At 39.9% G+C, this 21,720-nt stretch overlaps 1 protein-coding gene across 4 annotated transcripts; it reads right to left on the minus strand.

Moving 5' to 3' along the window:
• Positions 1-258: 258 nt before the first annotated feature.
• Positions 259-21,371, minus strand: sec24a (SEC24 homolog A, COPII coat complex component). Of its 4 annotated transcripts, XM_077505221.1 has the most exons (25): positions 20,932-21,371; positions 17,163-17,714; positions 15,094-15,187; positions 15,029-15,045; positions 14,824-14,895; positions 13,901-13,945; positions 13,620-13,807; positions 12,720-12,907; positions 12,446-12,548; positions 10,963-11,089; positions 9,841-9,950; positions 9,613-9,725; positions 9,395-9,513; positions 9,041-9,096; positions 7,851-8,057; positions 7,642-7,765; positions 6,996-7,154; positions 5,869-6,042; positions 5,445-5,555; positions 4,682-4,857; positions 3,363-3,500; positions 3,160-3,264; positions 1,574-1,666; positions 1,370-1,473; positions 259-1,183 (listed from the first exon to the last, which is right to left on the minus strand). In XM_077505221.1, the coding sequence occupies exons 1-25, from the start codon at positions 20,987-20,989 to the stop codon at positions 1,069-1,071; spliced, it is 3,348 nt and encodes a 1,115-aa protein (XP_077361347.1). In that variant the 5' UTR covers positions 20,990-21,371; the 3' UTR covers positions 259-1,068. The 4 variants fall into 4 exon arrangements, with proteins under 4 accessions (XP_077361347.1, XP_077361346.1, XP_077361349.1 ...); XM_077505220.1 differs by having other exon boundaries at positions 15,029-15,187; XM_077505223.1 differs by lacking the exon at positions 14,824-14,895 and having other exon boundaries at positions 20,932-21,370.
• Positions 21,372-21,720: the final 349 nt, after the last annotated feature.

The following is a 21,720-nucleotide window of genomic DNA, read 5'->3' on the forward strand; positions in this document are numbered from 1 at the left end:
AAAATAAAATTAACTTGCTATAGAGTCACATGCGCGTGACCTTTGAGTAAGAACGGTATTATTTTCATTTTCAGTCAAAGACAATTTAGACCCAATTCATTTTATAACCAAGTTTTGATTTTTATAATACTGTACATCAATTACAAATGATATCACACTCTCGAAAAAGGGGAGAGTGACTAACTTGGTCGTGTTCTGCAGACTTTTAAAATCACCAACAACAAAAAAGAACACACACACACAAAAAGAAAACACATGTAAAAAGTCCCAAACATTTTATTTCATTGACAGTTCACCTTTAGCGGTCATACTAAAATTTTATTAGCATCTCTCCACCATTGATATAATGCAGTATTTTCAATATACAAGTATCAATAAGCATGATTAAAAGATCACAATGGCTTTTTCTGTTAAGTTTCATGTTAATAAACAAAAAAAGTCCCGTATCATATTATATTAAAATATTTTATATATAGTCTGCGTTTCAACAGGAGGCTTGATAGTAAAAGAGTTCCCGTTCAAGGCAATCATTGAATTTTAATCACATTGGGAGGCTCATAAATTAAACGGAGGAGGGGGGAGCAAAAAAAAGAGAAGAAAAAAAAAAAAAAGATGATTGTGAAGCAACATTCAAATGGGTGCCTGATGCTTCCTTGCCTTTTTCTGATATTTGTTCAGCGCGACGCATAGAAAGACAGAAATGTTAAAAAAAAAAAAACTGATGGCTGTTCAAAATACTTCAGATAACAGTCAGACACCTCGGTTAGCCTTACACAAACACGCTCGCTCGCACACACACCCCCACACACACACCGTTGCATACATGTGACGTATTCGAGTAAAGGAGTCTGTGCTTTTGCCATCAACGAGCTCACATCTGAGCCATACCTCAACTTTGGACATTATTGTTCTATGAGAATAAACACTGATACTTTCAATCTTTTACATACATACAGTATATATATATTTATATATATCTATTTATTCTTTTTGACCAACTCCAAGGCTAAATTGAAAGTGTCCGTCACGCGCTTCCACTCTTTCCACACGCACGCACACACAAACGAATCATTTAGAGATCTGCTGCTGCAGGTGGAGCAGGAACTCGTAGTACGACAGCGCCGACTCGGTGCGGTCCTCGATCATGTTCTGCATCAACGCGACTTTCAGCTGGCTCTCGTCCCTGGGACAAAAAAAGGCGCAAATAAACTACAGCAACAGGTCGAGGGCCGACAGGAAGGCGGTTGATGCCAAAACCCCTATTGATTTACAAAAGTCCTCTCGATTGCTTCTCACACGAGGCAAAACACCATCGATTGGCTAACAAAACTAGCGGTGATGTAGTGGTAAGAAGGAAAATCCCGCCCACCTGATGACATGCAGCGAAGGGTAGAAGGGCCGCTGCTCCCTCAGCCAGCAAACAAACGCTCTGGTCCTCTGTGACTCGGCAGTGTCCAGCTCTGGCAGCAAATACTGGCACAGGAAGGAATCATGCTGTTAGCATTAGCATCGTTAGCATTCGGGTTGCAGTTTAAAACAAAAAATATATATATATATGAAATACTAATCTTACCAGGTTTTCAGGCACGGCGGCGTAGTTGGGGACACCGAGGACTTGTGTGAGGAAGTTGGGGTTGCAGTTGCGCCCGATCCACAGATACATGATCTGGACCGAGATGGGAGACATGTTGAAAACTATATTGGCTATTTTTACAGCTGCCTTCATTACATGCTTAAAATAAGGATGCAAGATGTGACTGATTATCATTTTTTTCCTCTGAGGCATTTTTACAGCAGAATTCACTGGACGCATATAATAAGAGAATAAGCTGGATTTGCTTGACTCATTCATTTTTCTGTTATTTATTCACTCGCCTATTTTTATTAATTTATTGATGTAAACTTTATTTACTTGTATACTTACTAATGTTTGTTTTGTACTTGTTTTACTTATCTTATTCTTTACCGCATGACCAATTTCTGTTCCATGTACAGCACTTTGTATACAGCTATGTTTGTTTTAAAGCGCTTTATAAATAAAGTTGAGTTGTTTAAAAATCAGACCGCTCATATTTGTTTTTATTTGAATGTAATTTGTTGGCCATTTTCTGTTGTGTTTAAATTTCTGAAAAAAAAATCTATTTTTCCCAGTAGGCTATTTTGACAAAGATTTTACTATGTTTTCTGTCTGCTGCTTTTAATTTAACATTAAAAGGGATACTTTACTTATTTAGCCATTTTTGGCAGTCAAACATTAATATTTTGCCTATAATTTGATATTTTCATTATTTTTCATGTACAATTAGTACCTTTAAAAACACATTTTGCAACTTTCTGTCGACTGAAAATGACATCACAAGGGCTCAGGTAACCAATCACAGCTTAGCTTGTGAATAGGAGATGACCAAACCTAGAAAACAGGTGAGCTGTGATTGTCTTGTGATGTCATTTTCAGTCGACAGCAAGTTGCCAAATGTGTTTTTAAAGGTACTAATTGTACGTGAAAAATAATTAAAGTATCAAATTAATTATAGACAAAAATATTAACTTTTTATTGCTATAATGGTCTAAATAAGTGAAGAAACCCTTTAATATACATATATATTTTTTTATCAACTGGCTATTTATACAATGAAATAAGATGGAAGCTATAATTACACGACAATTTTATTGTTTCAAGTAGATGTTTTTATGACAGTACTGGAAAAGTGTTTACAAATATTTATAGTAGTAATAGTAAATGTAAAACTTAAATGATCTGCAATTTTTTTCAGCAACATTCAAAAGGTATTTAAAATAATAGATCACATTTGTGTCACTGTAATTAATTTTTTCTCCTCATTGGCTGTTTAAAATCACTAATTACTTGACTGAAATAAATTATTTACGAGACTGTATTCAAACATTTCTCCTGGCGATTTTTATTCCAGCCTCTTCACATTAGGTACAAATAAGTCTACATTTACGAGATTGTAATTTATGGTTCATGTTGGCTATTTTACAACCTCTTTGGTCACATGAGCGGTTCTGAATGAATCAACACTAACTGTGTCGAAAGTCAAATCTTTCACGTCTTCTGTAGACTATTTTATATTCTCAAACTAATATTGTTCATAAACGTAATTTGTGTCTTCATGTTGTGCAAATGTGAATCGGCACCGTTCCAGCATCCATGAGGTATGCGCCATCCCTGCTCAGCTTTTCCACGGACAGCTGCAGCGCTCTCGGCTGAGGGACGGTCCGCTCGCTGACGTTCAAAGCGCCCTGGGAAGGCACCAACGACACATTACTTACAGACGATTCCGCTCGGGAAGAAAATCAGTTATTACTCGTCTGAGATTGTGAATCTTGCACTGGCTCACCTCGTCGGTCAGGTCGTCGACGCGGTACAACGCGGGGTGGATCATCAGCATGGCGTAGGCCAGCGGCTGGTACTTGAGCTGACACATGGAGGCCACGCGGTCGTCCAGCCGGGTGCTCGTCCCCGTCCTGAATGCTTTCTGGAAAACACGCGCAGGTGGATTACATTCAGTAAATACATTCTTTCATCTATCAATCACATTTGCTCTATTTCAGGACCTTTTTAGCTTGCTGGTGGCCATTTTTGTCCATGTAGCGCTATAGGTTGTAGATATATTATTATTATTATTTTAATATTGACTGTACAATTAAACTATGTTATCCAAATTACACAATTGATGCCAGTCAAACACAAGGAATTAAAATGTAAAATTATGAGAAATTAAATTCAAATTAAAAACTAAAAACCATGGATTTCAAATCAAAATGACCGTGATAAATCCAAAAGACACAATTAGAAGTACATATTTAACTATTGTATACAAATCACACAATTCAAGGCAGTAAATCACAAGGAATTAAAATGTAAAATGATGAGAAATTAAATTCAAATTAAAAACTAAAAATCATAGATTTCAATTCAAAACGGCAATGAGAAATCCAAAAGATACAATTAGAAGTAAATATTTAACTATCCAAATTACAGAATTCACGCCAGTAAATCGTAAGGAATTAAAATGAATAATTATAAGAAATTAAATTAACACTAAAAATTCATGGATTTCAATTCAAAATGGCTGTGATAAACCCAAAAGATACAATTAGAAGTAAATATTTAACTATTTTAGCCAAATTACACAATTCAAGCCAGTAAATGACAACAAATTTAAATGTATAATTATGATAAAAAAAAAAAAAAAAATGGCCATCATAAATCAAAAAGGTACAATTTGAAGTAAATATTTAATTATTTTATCCAAATTATCAAATTCAAGCCAGTAAATCACAAGGAATTAAAATTATGACAAATAAAAAAAAATAAAAAAATCATGGGCTCTAATTGGCTGGCAACCAGTTCAGGGTGTACCCCGCCTACTGCCCGAAGTCAGCTGGGATAGGCTCCAGCACCCCCACGACCCTTGTGAGGAGTAAGCAGTCAAGAAAATGGATGGATGAAAATCATGGTTTCAATTAGCCCAAAATGGCCATTTTAAATCCAAAAGGTAAAATTCGAAGTAAACATTTAAAGAGCAGATGTTGGAAATGCAATGAGATATTAAAAATAAAAAATAAAAAAAAACCTTGAAAAGATTTGCATTAAAACTGTTTCAGCGAGTGTCGCAATAGCAAAAAAAAAAAAAAAAAAAAAAAAGCGGCAAACCTGCTTGAGCAGCGCGAGGATGTAGAGCGGGAAGAGTCGGAGGCAGGCCGGGGCGAGCAAGCCGGGCTGCTGGATGGTCAGCACCGAATGTCGGTACGACGATAGGGAGTCGACGGCGGCGTTGGTCATGGCGTCCCTGGCGTCGCTCAGGCTGGCCGTCACCGAGCGGTCCACGGCTGAAAGGGAAAGACGCCGGGACGTATTTACATGCACATTTCGTTATTGCAATTATCAGAGCTTGATCTCATAAATGTAACTTTCCTCAAACTGTTCCAGAAGACTGTGACGCTAAGGGCTTCATAAATTCACATTTCAATAAATGCTTCCAAAATTGAACTATTTCAACACTTCCAAATTGGAGATTGAGCTTAAATTTCAGGTTTGAAGACCTGTGTTGGGTTTTCAAGTCCAGGTGTGTTTAAAAAGGAAAAAAGGAGGAGCTGCCTCACTTTTTTGTTTTTTCTCTCTCAAGCTTTAACCTGCTCGGCATTTGGCGGTCGCTAGGCAACCACATCTGTTGCCACTTGTGACCATCTGTCAAAGCATCTAAGTAGGTGGGAAGCCTTGCTAGGATTTTATTTCTGGATTTCTACTCAAATGATTTTTCTCAGGTTTCTAGTATACTGAAAGAGTAAAATATTGCTTTTTTTTTTTTTATTGAGTAACATTTTGAACCAAGAGCGGTAAAAATAAATAAATAAATTGCGTAACATTTAGAGCCAAGAGTAGTTAAAAAAATAAATCAAAATTTTGTGACCCTCACCCATGCACGCCAGCAGGCCAGCCATGGCTTGAACGTCGGCGCCGGCAAAGATGTCCGACAGCGAGTGGACCACCGGGAGGCACAGGGTGTGCACGCGGATCCTCCTCTCACCTATTAAACGCATCACAACAGTGGTTCTCAAAAACTGCGCCACATATATTAAAATAAATAAATAAATAAAATACTAATTATTCAGATTTTTTAAAAAAATATTTACAACAAATGATGCATCTTTGTATATCTAAGCAAACATTTCCATGCGACTGGACTACGATTTTTTTTTTTTCACTTCGGTCACTCAATTAGAGCTAAATATTTTTTTATTGCAACACAAAGCAAAAAAAAAAAAAAGAAAAAAGAAAAAAGAAAAAACTCATCTAAGGACACTAACAGCCTTAATGCCGTGCGTTATGTGTGCGCGCACCTTTGCTGGAGGTGTAGAGCAGCGCGGCTTGGAAGGACACCACCTGCATGTCATCCAGGTTCTCGTCGATGGACATTTGCACAGCAAAGCCGGCGTCCGGGTTGACGTTGGGCAGCGACAGCAGGTCGGTGGAGCGCACAAACAAATTGCCGTGGAACGTGTGAATGGACAGACCTACAGAAAGATAAAAAGGGTAACTCATCATGGAGATTGCACTCTTTATATTGGACAAAAAATTGATTTTTAATGTCCTGCTAGTCCACCCATCACGTGCTCTTAAAGAAGTCATTCTTTTGTGAGCGGCTCATTTCTAAAAATTGTGTTTATGAGCGAGCTGAATTGTGACATCACAGTTCCTACAAGTGATTATGTGAAGTATTTTTTCTATCCTTTCATTTATGCTTTATACCTTTTCGAGCCTATGATTTTTTTTTTAGCTCTTAATGTAGGACTGGGTATTGATTCCAATTTCCTCAATCGATTCGATTCACAAGAGTTCAGTTCGATTCACTTCAATTCAATCCAACATCAATTAATTATAGAACATCAATTCTTAATGTGATAAAAACATGATAAAAACTCCACAAATATTAAATCCCAAAGTTTGCAGAGGGAGTAACTGGTCAAATGATTTAGTTTATTAATGAAAGTACATTGACATCAATAAGGATGAGATAAAAATATTTTCATAATCTAATTCAATATAGTAAATATAAATTAAAAAGATCCTGAATTGCCTAAACATGCAATCAGTCAGGTCCTTCATAAATGTAAGAAAATACTTTTGAATTCATGTGAACGGTAAATTTCAAGAAAAGAGTAAGATACAAAAAAAAAAAAATTGGACTTTAAAATTCTATTTTCTTAAGAATTTACGGGGGAAAGAAAATCAATTCATGGTTTCATAAATTGATTATCTGGCTTGAAAAAGAAAATCGATCCGATAGATTTTTTTAAACCTAGCCCTACTTACAAAGTCATGAGAATTCTGGATGCCAACAAAATCAAACAAAAGTGCTAAACTAAGGAAAGGTTGACACCAATAAAGAGAGTCAAGTCACCCAGCACGTTGCCAATTAGATCCTACACATTGTTCAGTCAAACCGATTGTGCTGTGTCCAGCATACCTTTGGTGCAGCGTATCCTCATGACGGCCTCAAAGCCGATCTTCCTCGTCAGGTATCTCTTCAGGTCCTTCTGGAAGCGTTCCACCTGGGCGGGGTTGTGTTGGTGGTGGTAGGAGGGGAAGTAGTAGATGCACCCGGCTGAGTAGCGCGATATGCAGCCTGGAATCGAGAGGAAGAAGGAATCGCTCACTACATCGTTATAGTAATTATTAATTATCAGGAGCCTTGTAATATGTTTTTTTTTTTTTTTTCGTGTCTGCATTTGGTTGTGAACATTTATTTTATTATTAAAAGAAAATTTTAAATACACATTATAGATAAACAAATAAATTAGTATATTTTATAACTAAAATAAAATGTATTTATTTATTTTTCGGTTATTATATGTTATAATTGTATGAGGAAATGTTTGATTGTCACAATGCTGTCCGAAAAGGAAAAATGAACAAATAAATCAATCAATCAATCAAATCAAAAACACATTTGAATTATTTTGTCAGTTTTAAAAATCAAATTTAGCCCTTGACTACTAAAGCTGGTCCACTATAAATGAGAACATGCTTGCAAATGCCTTACATGGATAAATAAATGTTTATTAAAAAAACAAAAAAAAACAAACAAAAAAAATGAAAAAATCAGGACTCACCAAGAGACGCCAAGTCACAATACTGCGAGCTAAGCAGGAATAGGTCGACGGCCACCTGCTGCCCCGAGCAGTCCAGCGCCAACTTCTTGTAAAAGTCTGTCGCCGGGGATAAGTGCTGGATGTCCTGAAGCACAAAAAACAAAAACAAAAATCCTGTGAGGATTGCCGTTCTCGTCATTCTGATATCAATCCCCGTGTCAACTTGGCACCTTGGCGGACGCTCTTTGGTTGGGGTCCTCCCTGGACTGGAGCGCCCCCACGCCCAGATTGGGCAACTGCGTTTGAAAGACGGACAAGCGCCCGCCGGTGGGCGACAGCAGCTTGAAGGCGGCCTGCAGGGCCGAGCCCAGCGCCGACTGAGTCTCCATGGTCTTCTCAAACAACGTGGGCAAACCCTTCAAGAGATCCTGCACCAGCTGCAAGACACGATGTTAACATTTTCAATGTACGATCCAGATGTCTGTGTTTCAGGACTTTTTTGAACACTTCAAACAAAAGGGGAAATAAAAATGTAATCCTATAAATGGGTCGTGAAGTAGAATTAGTATTTACGAACTCTTGCACAGTTTGCATGCGATGCAAACCACTGTAATGACTAACAGATGCCTGTAGATGGCAGCATCACATTACTTTGGATTTGAGAAGAGCACAGCTTTTCAATAAAATGATATGCAGGTATTAGATTTTTAAAAAATCATTCAGTAATCTCAGGCTAAATATATCACAGTATAATTTAGCTTTTTTTTTTTTTTTTTTTTTTTAAATATACATTTTGCAGGGGTTACAGCAGGTAGCAACATTTATTCATGCAGATGCCTCAACCGACCTTGTCTAACCTCAGAAAATTAAATATCGACTCAGTCATTATTTAGTTATCAAACCGTGTTGGTTGTTGCGACACCATGACTCAATTTTAAGACCTTGAGGGGTGCAAGAAAGGATGCATTTTGGAAAAGCTGTCTTTAACTCATTCACTGCCTTTGACAAGTATACTTGTCAATTGTATTTTTTAGAGCGGTGCTAAATGGGGGCGAATCTGAGCATGCTCCACTGTAAATATCAAACTTGGAAACAACTTTACTGATGCCCAACCACCGGTAGATGACATCATTGCCCCATTTTATAGGAAATAAACACAGTTTCAGAGTCCATGGGAGAAATGGCTGTATTTTGGCAAGCCTACATTTTTCTGCTGTCAATTATAAAAGAACGGGACGGGACAAAAAGTAGGGAGTCTATTCTGTTATTTGGTAGATTCGGTTTATATATAATTATTGAATGTAATATCACGTGAGTATTGGAAATGTAAAAATTTTCTATAATGACTGGCAGTGAATGAGTTTTAAAGATGTCCGCATGTCCTGAAAAGTTGTTTTCTTACTTTTAACACATTTCTTACCTCTTTGCTCTCGTTGAGGTTGACCAAAAGGCTATCTGGTGTGGGTAAGAAGATATCTATGGAGCACAAAAGTAGAAATTGTCATGTGTAATGTTAGGATATACAAAACACAGAATTCCTTACACAAAAAGCTATGTAATTGCCTACAGATGCCACAAGATGGCAGCAAAACAGACTTTGTGAAGACATCTCCATTTGTTTATACCAAAAATAGAACTTATCATGTAGCTCATTTTCATGAGACATGGCTTTGGTTTGAGCACACAAACGGGAATCTTTCATTTTTCAGCGAAGAACAGAAGACAGGCATCCAAAAAGAAGCCGCAGTGAACCGCGATGTGTACACGTCCTCACCTTCAATATCCGACATGATGAGCATCTGAGGCTGGGAGAGTCCCTCCTGAAGGTTGTAGAAGTGGATGGTGCTGTCGAAGGTGATGAAGCCGATTTTTGTCCGCGTGTCCCCAGGGAGCCTATTTTTTATTTTATTTTTTTTGGCGCACACAGAAATACAAGACGCTGTCAGTGTCGGGCGGGAGTTACGGGCAACGGAAGTGATGGCGTTCACATACGCGTTGATGTTGTCCAGCACCGATTGACAGAAGACCTTCAGGTAGCCCGTCTCCACCGCGTTGTGGGACACGTCCAGGACAAAGAGGTACACGGCCGGCTGCGGCGGCCTCAACTAACAGTGGGGATGGGGGGGAGAGGAAAAACAAAAAACAACACATTCTTGGTGATTAAAAAAAAATAAAAAATAATAATTACATTTCCAAGTTGATGCCTCAAAAGACACTCACCATGTATTCCGAAGGCGCGATGAACTCGATGGTGGCGTTCTGCACTTCGGGTCTCTTGTGTGGTTCTCCGTAGGATCGACTGACAGGATTATACATGAACTCCTCTGGAACTTCACAAATACACACGCACGCATATGGTCATGCACAGAGAAGCAGGCTGCAAAGCCAATTTTATCTAACTCAACATCGTTAGATCCAAAATCTCCACTCAAACGTAATTTGTTACAATTGAAGTGCTATTTACAAATTTACAGCAGAATCTTGCAGCTTTTAAAGTGATGAACAGGAAATTGTTATTTTTGTGGTTAAACACTGACCACAGCAGGAATTCTCAAACTATAAGGTCTCCCTCTTGTGGTAAATGAAAGAATCACAAACTAAGTACAGTTCAGTTGTTTTTAACTTCAAGTCCAATATGCTGTATATGCTATTTAAGCTTATGTACTGTTTGAACATTTAGGCACATTTTCATCAATTTTATGTGCAATACATTTTCATTGAATAATTATTTAATAGTTATTTTTATTTTCCTGTATTTGACTGCAATGTGATTGTTCATTGTGTAATGTGGGCTTACAATAAACATCTTTTTTAAGAAATAAATGTTCTGTTTCATTTTTGATGGACACTTACTATGCTATTATGGTTTAATGTCGGAAATGATAGATACTTTGAGTGTAAATTATTTTTTTGAGCTAATGGTTTAAAAGGTGTGATAACCACTGGTATATTTGTTTTGTAGCATTTTTTTTTTAATTGACACAGTGGATGCAGCTGTTTGAAAGCTTATAATTACCGCAGCACCTTTGAAATTTTCCAATAACCCCTTAATGCCGTTTCAACAATATACGCTAGCACGCTTTCGATAGACATAACTTTAGTTTTGTTAAAGACTGTAGGTTTAATATACAATGTTTGATTTGTGCCGGTTTTACAGTAAACTAACTGCAAACAGCTTGAAGCAAGCATGCTAAGCCTCTGTGCAAGCAATTCTTCATTTCTGTTCGACCATCGTTTTGAATTTCTAGACTGAAGTTGAAATGTGCTTAATGCATGCGGGACTAGTGAACTAGTTTATGTGCTTGAGCTGCTATTTTAATATCTCATAGAAGTACTTCTTACCATCATTGACCCGATAGCACAGGTTGCACTTCCACCTCCTCTGATCCAGGAAGGACACGAAGGGGTTGATGTAAGTTCGGCAGGAGCGGCACCTGACGATAGTGCTGGACGTCACCACAGGAAGTTGCTGGAAGAAGAGGGCACACTCGGTCAAATCGGGTGCTGGCAATCATTTGGAACATTTCCTCTGCGGCTCGCCGGAACTAGAAGCCAAACTGAATGAACAAAGACGGGAGAGCTTGGCGTGTTTGTTGACAAACAAAATGCTTCCAGGAGGATGACAAACCACATCAAACAAGCCAATTGTTCACACGACAAATTTTTTTTCCGCTACAGTGGTCAATCGATGTTGCTGGGAATCAAAATGACTTATTAGCCAGCCAACTGCCCTTCACAAAAAACAAGAAAAAAGTAACAAAACAAGAAAATTCTGAATTAATTTAAGCAAAATGATCCGTCATTGTCTTACAACTACAGTATTGATACAAACTACACATACAGAATTATTTTTTTTTATTTTAAGTCAGGGCTGCTCGGTTATGAAGGAAATATTAATCATGATTGTTTTGGAAATTGAAATCATCATTAGGACGATCATTTATTTTTTGGTACAAAAAAAAATGTTTAAACGTAAAAAATGTTAAGACAAATAAAATTCTTTGAAACACTAACTATGCGAGTATTTATTAAATTTGTTTTTGTTTTTTTGTTTTTTAAAAAGGTGTAAATGTAGAAATTTTAACAACTCAACTCAAAAATTAGTAATCTTTTTTTTCACTCTTACGGTGATTTTTGAATTGAAATTATAATTGAATTTCGATTAATTGCACAGCCCTATTTTAAGTTGAACTAAATCTTAAACTCAGCATTTAAGTACTTGATTGAAGATATTAAACCTTGTTGAGATTTTGTTATTTATTTTAATACCTTCACCATCATGCAAAATTGAAGGTATTAAAATAAAAATAATAATAATAAATAAATATTTCTATTGTTTACGATTATTAATGACTAAGCTCCAAGCCTTGGGTGTCCTCATTTCAAAAACTGAAATCTTAAGATATAATTTATTAAATTTAACCTAAATTTGCTTATTTTGCATGGACAAGTTATTTTTGCTTAAAATAAAATTGTCAGACAAGATCATTCTGATTATACGTATGTTTTTTTTTTCATAAATGTTTTATATATTACAGCTTGAAAGAAAAAAAAAAAAATCTATTTTCAAGACCGCTGTGGTTTATATGGGCCTACTATTATTTTCTTATTTTTCAAAATCTTACAGGTAAATTTAAGTTTAAGTTAAATTTTCTTGTTTTAATTTTGCTTATTTGAAGTAATAATTTGCTTATTTACAATATTTTTTTCTTAAAATGTCTACTGTCCTTTTTGCAGTGTATCCTCCTCAAATAAATACAGCATGTTTACATGACTGTGTTTTTAAAACAACACGTGTGAGCGCTCTCTGTGGACTTGGCCTTACCAAGAGGTCTTTGAAGGGGTGCAGCAGCAGGCCCAGCGGCATCTTGGCTTTATTGAGCAACGACTGCGTCTGAGGGATGCTTGTCAGCGTGCAGCGGAACACCCTGCCGACAGAGTTGCATACGTTGATGCCATCTAAAGATGTGATTGTGGGATGCAATGTTGCTGTGTAAAAATCTGGCAATATCATATTTCGATGGGTTCCGTTTGCCAGGCTTCAAATCCTATTAAATCTCGGCGTACCTAATGACTGAAGCACATTCGAGTGTCCTTACTCTGGGTTGCAGTTGAGCTTCTGCAGGTCTTGGGGCAGGCAGGGAGTGGGGGCAGGAACCGGACCCGGCGGCAGCAAGTTGCGCTCCTGGAGGAGGTTGACCACTCGCAGGCTCTCGGGGTTGCTGGACTGCAGGTTCATGGCTGCCAGGGACGGGCTGAGTTGGGCCGGGCCGGGCCCGGGAGGTGGCTGAGAGGAACAACGTCGCCAATTACATATTGATTGGAAAGTCAGTTTTGGCTTCAAGTGTAAGTCAATCGTAAACATTTCTTGAAAATAATATGTTGTATGTGACCTCACTAGTCTAAAATTACATGACTTTCTGATGAATATTACATTTGTGGAATGTGAGTTATGAAGGAAAATCAAGCCGGTTTTATCCATCTCAGGGGGCAGCCATTTTGTCATTTGCTGTCAACTGATCATGATATCGCAGTTGCTCAGGCAACGACCAATCACAGCTCACCTGTTTTCTGAAGCTGAGCTGTGATTGGCTGTTACCTAAGACCCGAGCAACAGTGATGTCATCATCAGGTCACAGCAAGTGACAAAATGGCCGTCTTCTGAGATGGATAAAAATAATTCACAGAATGTCATGTTTAGACGAGTGAGGCCACATAAAACATTATTGGCAGTATTTTTTTTTTTGGTCGACTTCCCCTTAGGGGGGGGGGGGAAAAAAATGTTTGCGTTCGATGTTCAGACTGAGTTTACTCATGCAAAGCAAGTGCAAGACAAGCGGCAGAACATGTTCCACAAACACACACCGACAATTGTCAACTTGAGAACGAGTTTACTCTTGCTTACGCGAAGTGCAAAGCAAATGCATAACAAGTGGAAGAGTGCACTGACACGCACACGCCAAAAAAAGACAAACGAGCACGTGCGCGTCCCCTCTCACCTGGTGGTACGGCCACGGTGCTTGAACGCAAGGCTGCGTGGCGCTGTCAATTGCCGGGTGCAAGGGCTGCGTGGCACTCTGATTTGCCGGCTGCATGATCGGGGGCCCGCCGTGGTGCTGGTACCCCGGCGGTAGGGGAGGGTAGGGGCCCAAGTGCCGACCCGGCGGGCCATGCTGGGGCGGCCCGGCTGGGGAGAGAAAAAACAAAACAAAAAAAAAACGAGAAGGAATTGAAGACATTTCGTGTCTGTCTTTTCCCACAATGTGACAAACAGACGTACCCAGTTTGTTTTCCACATGATTGGCGCCGACACCAGCGACCATTCCTGTTTTTACAAGGGAAAGAAATGACATTTGAACTCGTGAACCGCGTCAACCAGCAGTGATGAGATGGAACAGGACACCATAGACATTTCTAGTGGGGATGGACTTGATGTAGCGTCAATGAGGACATGACGACAAACAAGATCGGGTTTCTCGACAAGAATCACTCGGCTGAACTGGATTCATTTATCTCCGCTTTGAATACATTTCAAATGTGAAAAGTTTCACTCTAGCAGCCTCGGGTCTTTTGCGAATTCATGCCATTAACCATTTTTCTTCATTCCAAGAACTCATTGTGGTTTTTAGTTCATCTTTCACCACTAGAAAAAAAAAAAAAAAGAAAAAAAAAAGTTTTATTGGTGTCCACTTGTGATCACCATCCTCACATTCAACACACGATATCTGTGATTTTGAGAGCGTGCGACTGGTGAGTGACGTGGGAGTCAGCAAATGAGAGTGTAGAATTCAAGGAACTCACGATTGTGGCTGACTTAACTAGCTAACTGTTAGTTAGCTAACAGGGGGTCACTTGCAGCCAAAGCGGTAGGTAGCGCTGCTTGATTATAGAAAAATAACCACGAGTATTTTGGCAATAATTGAAATCACGATTCTTCAAACGATTATTTTCTTTGTACAAAACAGGAAAATTTGTAAGCATTTAAAAATATTAAGACCAATTTAAAAAAAAAAAAAAACTATAATTATGTAACCAAACAGAATTTAAAATAATATTTATTTGTTTATGTTGGCAAAAACTGTACTGTGCAGTAGGACGATCGCTTTTTTTTTTTTTTTTTTTTTTTTTTTTTAAATAAGTGGGAGGAGAAAAGAAGAAATGATACAAGATGTCAACATGGGCTACGGACAGATGTAAGCACACCTGGACGTTCGACATCCGCCTCCTGACCGTCGAGCTCAGTGAGGGGCACAGCGCTGCCAGCCCCACACCGAGCTGGCAAGCGGATGGAGGGCAAACAACAAAGCATTTTTTTTTATTTTTTTTTTATTAAAAGTCACATTGTAGAAATTCCTGCTGTATTTAAATGAGACGTTAATATGAGATTCCCACCGTGAGAACAGCTTACCGTCTGCCTTGGGGGGCGGTGGGGTGACGTTGGCCATCGGGGGCGCCGCGGGTTTCATGGCGGGGGGTGGGCCCACGGGAGGGGCCCCAAAAGGAGCTCTGCTTGGGTGGTATTGGTGTGAAGCTGTGAGATTCATCATCGGCGGAGGAAGAGCAGCGCCTGGTGGAATAAGAGGTGAAATTGTTTTTTTTTTTATACATGTTTATTAGGAGCGCTTTTAGAATGCGTATAGACTCAGGTTGTCTAATTATTGGTCCGATTCTGCCTGTGTTTTTTTTGTTTCTTAGCTTAAACTCCCCCCCCCCCCCCCCTTTTTTTTTTTTTGCCCGCTCCGTGGGTCAGTCCGGTCCACTACACTTTTGTAAACAAGTTCTTCTGTGTTAGAAGCCACGTTTGGTCAAAAGGAGATGACAATGCTCACATATGTTAACTGGTTAAAGGGATATTTGACTCATTCAGCCATTTTCAGCAGTAAAAAATTCATTATTTTGTACAATTAAAACCATATTTTTTCCACTTGCTGTTGACTAAAGATGACATCACCTGTGCTGAGGAAGTAGCTAACGACCAATCACTGCTCACCTGTTTTCTGGGTTTGGTCGGCAAACTGAGCCATGATTGGTCGTTGCCTACTTCCTCAGCACAGGTGATGTCATCTTCAATCGATAGCAAGTGCAAAAAAATAGCTTTTGAAGGTATTAATTGCACATGAAAAAGAATGACGTTATCAAATTAAGTCTGCAAAAAATTATCTTTTTACTACTGAAAATGACTCAATGAGTCCAGTATCCCTTTAATATGAGAAACTGGTCTCACGCACTTCACGTTCACAATCCAACATTTGTGCATGATGCTTGCTTAAAGCAACTTCCTGCAGAAGAAGTGTTACAACTGCTCTTACTACTAGTGCCAGATAAATCTTAGAATCAGTGTATTTATGTGCATTTTGATTCCATGATTATGTGTAGCAGAGGGGGCTGATTACGGACATTAAATAAGCTGTAACAGATACCAGGTTACATACATGACTTCTTCCATAGTAAACAATACATTTGTCACTATTTAAAAGTGTATTTAAATTGTAGCTGAGCAGCAGCGTGAGTGCTCAACTGCACTCACCAACACTATTGGTTAATTGCCTTGTCAAATGCGTCAAAAGTGCTAACCGGTCACTTTGTGAACATTCTAATGTTTGGCCACAGTGTATATCAGATTTGACTGTTTTGACTTGCCCGTATTTTCCAAATGTTTGCACGTCTCGCGCCGCCTCATTTGTCTTTTCGAGCTTGTGGTCATGTCACACTTTTTGGGAGTCATCAGATCGGGACCACTCCAGCGGCAGGATTTGTGTCACTCTGCGCCGTCGCTGAACTTTGAACAGACTCGGAGTGAACCGAGTGTAGGCTGTTTGTGTGTGTGTGTGTGTGTGCGTCAACTTGTTTGAGGCGCGAGCGGAGGGCAAGGTCCTCCTCCCAACATATCAACCCTGTAGATACTTTATCGGACAACGGTGACTTTCATTTCAAGCGGCAAAAGCAGACGACAAACTCAAGTTGGGATTTCAGAAAATCTATACACATTTTGATCTGATTTTAAAGGGACAGTGTGTATTATTTGGCAACATGTCGTGGTGAACTAATAATTCCTTTAAAAAAATAAAAATAAATATTCATTTTAAAAATGTGCAAAAGTTCTATAACATTTTTTTGTATTTTTTTTTTAAATAAAATCGCTAATAGCCACGCGCTAATTTTTCCACAGCCGGGGCCTGCAGCTGGTCGTTTGCCGAGTCCTGTGATTCGGGCTCCCGCAATTTGTTTCCCTCCGCTTTGCTTTCACTAGCTACGACTGTTAGCCGCTCGTTAGCCACTCCAGCGAGTTCTTGCTAGCTAGCTCTTGCTAGCCACTCACTCCAAATAATAAGTGGTAGTAATTGTTGGTAGGCTTGTTAAGTGTGGTCTTCTGAGGCACCATAGTGCGCATGCTTCTAAATCGTTCTATTCGTTCACCACTCGATGGCACTCAATTCTACACACTGCATCTTTAAGCACACAAAGTTGCATCATCTTTTTGATTGATTTGGCCACAGAAGTATTTCCTGTTGTGGTCCCAGTGGGCATTTTGATATTCTTACCTGTTTGGCTGTATCCTTGTAGAGAGGTTGGAGGCTGTACGGCGTTATGGGACACTGAGGGTGAGGGTGCCGAACTGTAAGGCACGGGTGGGCTCACGTGGTTTGTCGCCGGGCCCCGAGGGGCAGCGTTCATGGATGCGGGGGGTCCCATGGGCGGAGGAGCCGAGTTGTACTGCCACCCTGGAGCCATGAGAGGCTGCTGCTGATTTTGGGGGTTCTGGTATGCAGTGGGCGGAGGAGGGGTGCCCAGCACGGGGGGCAGCCGGGGACCAGGGCTGGGGCTGGCGGAATGGGGAGGGGTGCGGGACACGGGGACACCCATCGGGGGTTGGGTGAGGTGAGGGTGGCCGGGTGGGGCCGGATAGGACGTGGGCGGCAGGCCAGGTTGGCAGGAGCTGACTGGGGGGATGTGCTGGTACGGCCCGGGGGGATAGAGTCCAGGGCCAGGGGGCGCTGGAGCCTTGGCCTGCATTGGGTTGTAGTTGGGTTGGTGTGTCATGCCGTAATTGACTGCTGGGTGCTGCTGGACACCCACTGGATTCTGTGAAGGACCTGGAATCGGATGGAAATGTAAGAATGTTATGAACAGTACAGTAGACTAGACAAACTCCTCCTGGGTGCCTTGCCTGACAGGGTTCTTCTGCGCACCACCATGTTGTGGTTTGCGTGTGTCTGTTGTGGTTTGGGTGTATCTGTGGGTACAATCATGGAGATATGGGGGGGAGGGGTGCCTTTTTCTTTTTATTTGTATTATGAATGTTTTAATTGTTCAGCACTTTGAGTTGCATTTGAATGTATGAAAGGTGCTATATAAATTAAGTTTGATTGATTGAACAGTGTAATGCTGTCACTATCATTTAATTTTGCATTAAAGTGTATTACACAAACATTTTTGCTCTGATTACTGTTTATTAACCAGTTATTGGCGTTTATCTCATACTTCGTATTTGTATAGTATAGTGATTTAAAAAAGGGGATTGAGGTTGTACTATCTTGTCGGTTCGGTCATTGTTTTCCAAAGTAAAATTGACGGAAACTGATTTGCATCTTGAAAACTTGGTGATTCTTATCACTCCCTCCAATGTTTTGGTGAAACACTCGTGGCAGTTGAGACGCCACATTTGTTAATTTTCACTTCTGCTTCTATGTCAACCAAAACATGCCTTTCCCACTGGTTTTGCCGCCAGCGTTTGAATGGCAACGTGAGCAAACAAAGCGCGCAAACACATCGTCGGTTGGTTTTCTCGCCAAGGTGACACTTGTGAACACAACCTGAAAAGTGAGCAGGCCTTGACTGGCGATGACAAGCGCACGATAGTACCAAATGGCCAATGAGGTGAGAGAACGCCAGTAATCTGGTTACCTTAATCTTGATCTGACCTCAGTGGCTCGGTGTGAGCCAGTCTTGGACGTTTTGCTGACTCGTGTGATGATTACAATATCACAGATACAAAGGGAAGCCTTTGCTTTTGTAGATAAGACTTTTCAAAAGGGTGGAGCTTTTTTCACCATGTGTGATCTTCCTTTTTTTTTTAATATATATAAATATCTTTCTTGAATAACTGAAGCAAAACAAAAATACTTTGCAAGTATTACAAGAATGTTCTTAGTAATTCGACTGCAACATTTCATTAAATGTTGCGTGTTGCCCTGCATTGCATAATGACACTCCCTCCCGTGGAACGGGATTACGAGGAAAAGCTCTCTTGTCAATGGCCTGGGGATGAATGACTGAGGAACCTAATCCACTGAAAAGTGTCTTTTAAAAACTGTCCATTTTAGCCCTGAGTCGTTTCAAATCTCAAGACCAAACGTGAATTAAATGTGACAGAAATATAAGCAAAGCTACTGGAAGAACTGTTAATGAAAACATTTAATATGTGAATTTATTTTGTAATTTTCATGTAAAATTTTGTCAATTTAATTGTTAATTATCATTATTATTATTAACATCTAATTATTTAGCTATCCTGCCAGAGCGATATCAGTTTGACCGAAAGGTTCTTTATTGAAGTGATTCATCAGGTGTGACTCAACTCGACTCCAAGTAGAAGATAATGATTAAGCGGTGAATCTCAGCTTGTCATATTGATCGTGAGACAGGGAAATGCCAACGTGTTGTTTAAACAGGGTATATGCCACGGAGGAGGCGGGACTTCCGACTTCCACACATCAGCTTTGTTTCCGGTTGAGCTTCCGCCGTTGTGCGTTCCCGTCGGTGGGTGCGAGTGTGTCTTGTCTCAGTTGTCCGAAGCCTTTCAGAGAGCTGAGATGCCCTGCGCGCTCCCGCCCATCAGTGGGGTTGCGAGTGTTGGAATGTGCCCAGCAGTGGCCAGAAACGGCGCTCATGTGTGAAACCCGGAAGTCGGAAGTCCGTGGCATTTAGGACTGGGAATATCACGATGTACACATTTCGTTGAAACATTTCATTAAAACAAATTTGTTCAAGATAAAATTAAGATTAACTATAATCCAGAGGAAAAAATACCATTCAAATAATCTGGTAGCAATTTAGCAATACTACTTTTCAAGGCATCAAATGTTTCTTTTCACAAAAAGCTTGTTTCGCCATTGTTTGGACAGAAACAGAATTGGGAGCTCTGCATCCATCCGTCCATTTTCTGAACCGCTTACTCGTCACAAGGGTCGCGGGGGGTGCTGGAGCCTATCCCAGCTGTCTATGGGCAGTAGGCAGGGTACACCCTGAACTGGTCGCCATCCAATCGCAGGGCACACAGACGAACAACCATCCACATACACAAGCACGCTTTGAAAATAGTTTGAAGCAATTGCCAAAAAAAAACAAAAAAAAAACTCTTTACTAGAAATAATGCATTTCTCTTTGTATGTAGAGTGACAGGCATAACATTTAAATGCTCTTCAACTCAATGACAGTAACATTAACTCCTGCAGCCACCTGTTACAGTTTATATAGCAGCTTTGGACTTAGACACACATTTCACACCAAGTCAAATTGTGAGTAAATTGAGGTTAGACAATCATTATTTCAGTATATATATAATTTTTGCATAATTTCTGCCACAAAATGTATCTTATGTAAAATCCGTTCACGGCCTCATAAAAGGCTGGGTAACAGCTTGGGTTAAATTCATTTCCTACACAGGTTGATGGAGCAACTACATTCTAGGGTGTGTAATAGGGGGGGGGAAGAGACATTGAATTTTCAAAAAAAAAGATTGTGAGAAACACCCTTATACGTAAAGAATTACTACGACTAAAAAGAATAAGTAAGCTGTAGAGCCGTGCACAAGAGTCACAAGTTTTGTTATCTGGATCAAATCCAATATGCCACATTGACAGTGAGAAGTAGGGCAAATTAAAAAAAAATAGTGATAATGTTTGAAAGCTTGGGCATTAATGTTGTACTTGTAATGACAAGAGGACGTGGATATTGACCCACAAATCGCATGAAGAAAACCTTTGAGAAGCTTGAGCACATGACGAACTTGTTCGTTGAATTAAAAAAATTGGCTGCTAATCACGACCGCCACCACTGAAATGCACTAAAAAGCGAAATATGACAGAAGGCTCATTTTCAACTAAGTTTGCCACTGCGGCCGAGGCACACGAGCGTTTATTTAGAAAGCAGCGATAACTTTGCGTGCAAGTTGACTCGGCGGTCTTGACGAACTTACGACGGCGTTCAAGGCGACTCAGCCAGCTAACAGTTAGCAAGCGTTCACAGCCAAACAAGTATGCGCAGCTTCTTAGCTTTTGTTTAGTGTGACATGTCGCCTTGATACTTTACCATTGGTGTACGGCTGTCCCGTCCCGTTCTGGGCGTTGAAGCCCGCCGTTGACATCATGAAAACGGACACCGGGTTCCGATTCGGAGCGATTAGCTTGAGCGATTAGCTGCTTCTTCTTCTTCTTCTTCTTCTTTTTCTTCTTCTTCTTTTAGCCAATTAGCTGTGGAACAATTCTCAAGGTTTGGGAACAAATGTCCCCGTCTCAGCGGCCTGCCCGGTTTTGTTTTTAAAAATTGGGCTGACTGACTGGCTCGTTCACGCGGCCATGGCTGCGGGCCGAGAAGCCCCAGTTGCAAGTGACACTACGGCGGAGTGCCGATTGCAAGGCCTCGGTCCAGAGCAATCGTGTGGAGAAACCGGAAATCGCGATCACCCAAGAAGGATCAACGTCGAAATTGTCGGGCATGCGCAGTGTGTACACGTGGCATTTCCTCCTGTGCGCTCCATTTTGCAGTCTACTAGAAACAAGCGGAGGTGGACGAGGTCAAGTATACCCAAATGTGTGTTTTAAAATGTCTGTGGTTTGCTTGAAGGAGGTCATTTAAAACCACATTTGGTTTCAACGTTGCCACAAATGTTATATATTTTAATAATGAATTCTCTTGATTATATTTGTGATTAATGTGTTAAATGGGTTTAAGGCTATTGTGATACAAATAAATAAACGACTTTATTTAAAATTGACTGCAGAAAATGCACCAACATAAATTAATTATGATTCAGTTACTGGTTTGGTCAGACAACAGGTCAAATTAAAAATGTTGGTAATTGTTTTCCACAGTAAAAAC

Source organism: Festucalex cinctus, chromosome 18 (assembly GCF_051991245.1).
Source record: "Festucalex cinctus isolate MCC-2025b chromosome 18, RoL_Fcin_1.0, whole genome shotgun sequence".
Lineage (NCBI taxonomy): Eukaryota > Metazoa > Chordata > Actinopteri > Syngnathiformes > Syngnathidae > Festucalex > Festucalex cinctus.

What these genes read in the sequence shown, in the direction of transcription:
- sec24a (XM_077505220.1), bottom strand. Translation starts at nt 20,989, where the DNA reads ATGATGTCAACGGCGGGCTTCAACGCCCAGAACGGGACGGGACAGCCG. An exon ending in GCTCTACACCTCCAGCAAAG is followed by an intron (nt 5,556 to 5,868) that starts GTGCGCGCACAC and finishes TGCGTTTAATAG; the next exon opens with GTGAGAGGAGGATCCGCGTG. An exon ending in TCCTCGCGCTGCTCAAGCAG is followed by an intron (nt 3,501 to 4,681) that starts GTTTGCCGCTTT and finishes CGTGTTTTCCAG; the next exon opens with AAAGCATTCAGGACGGGGAC.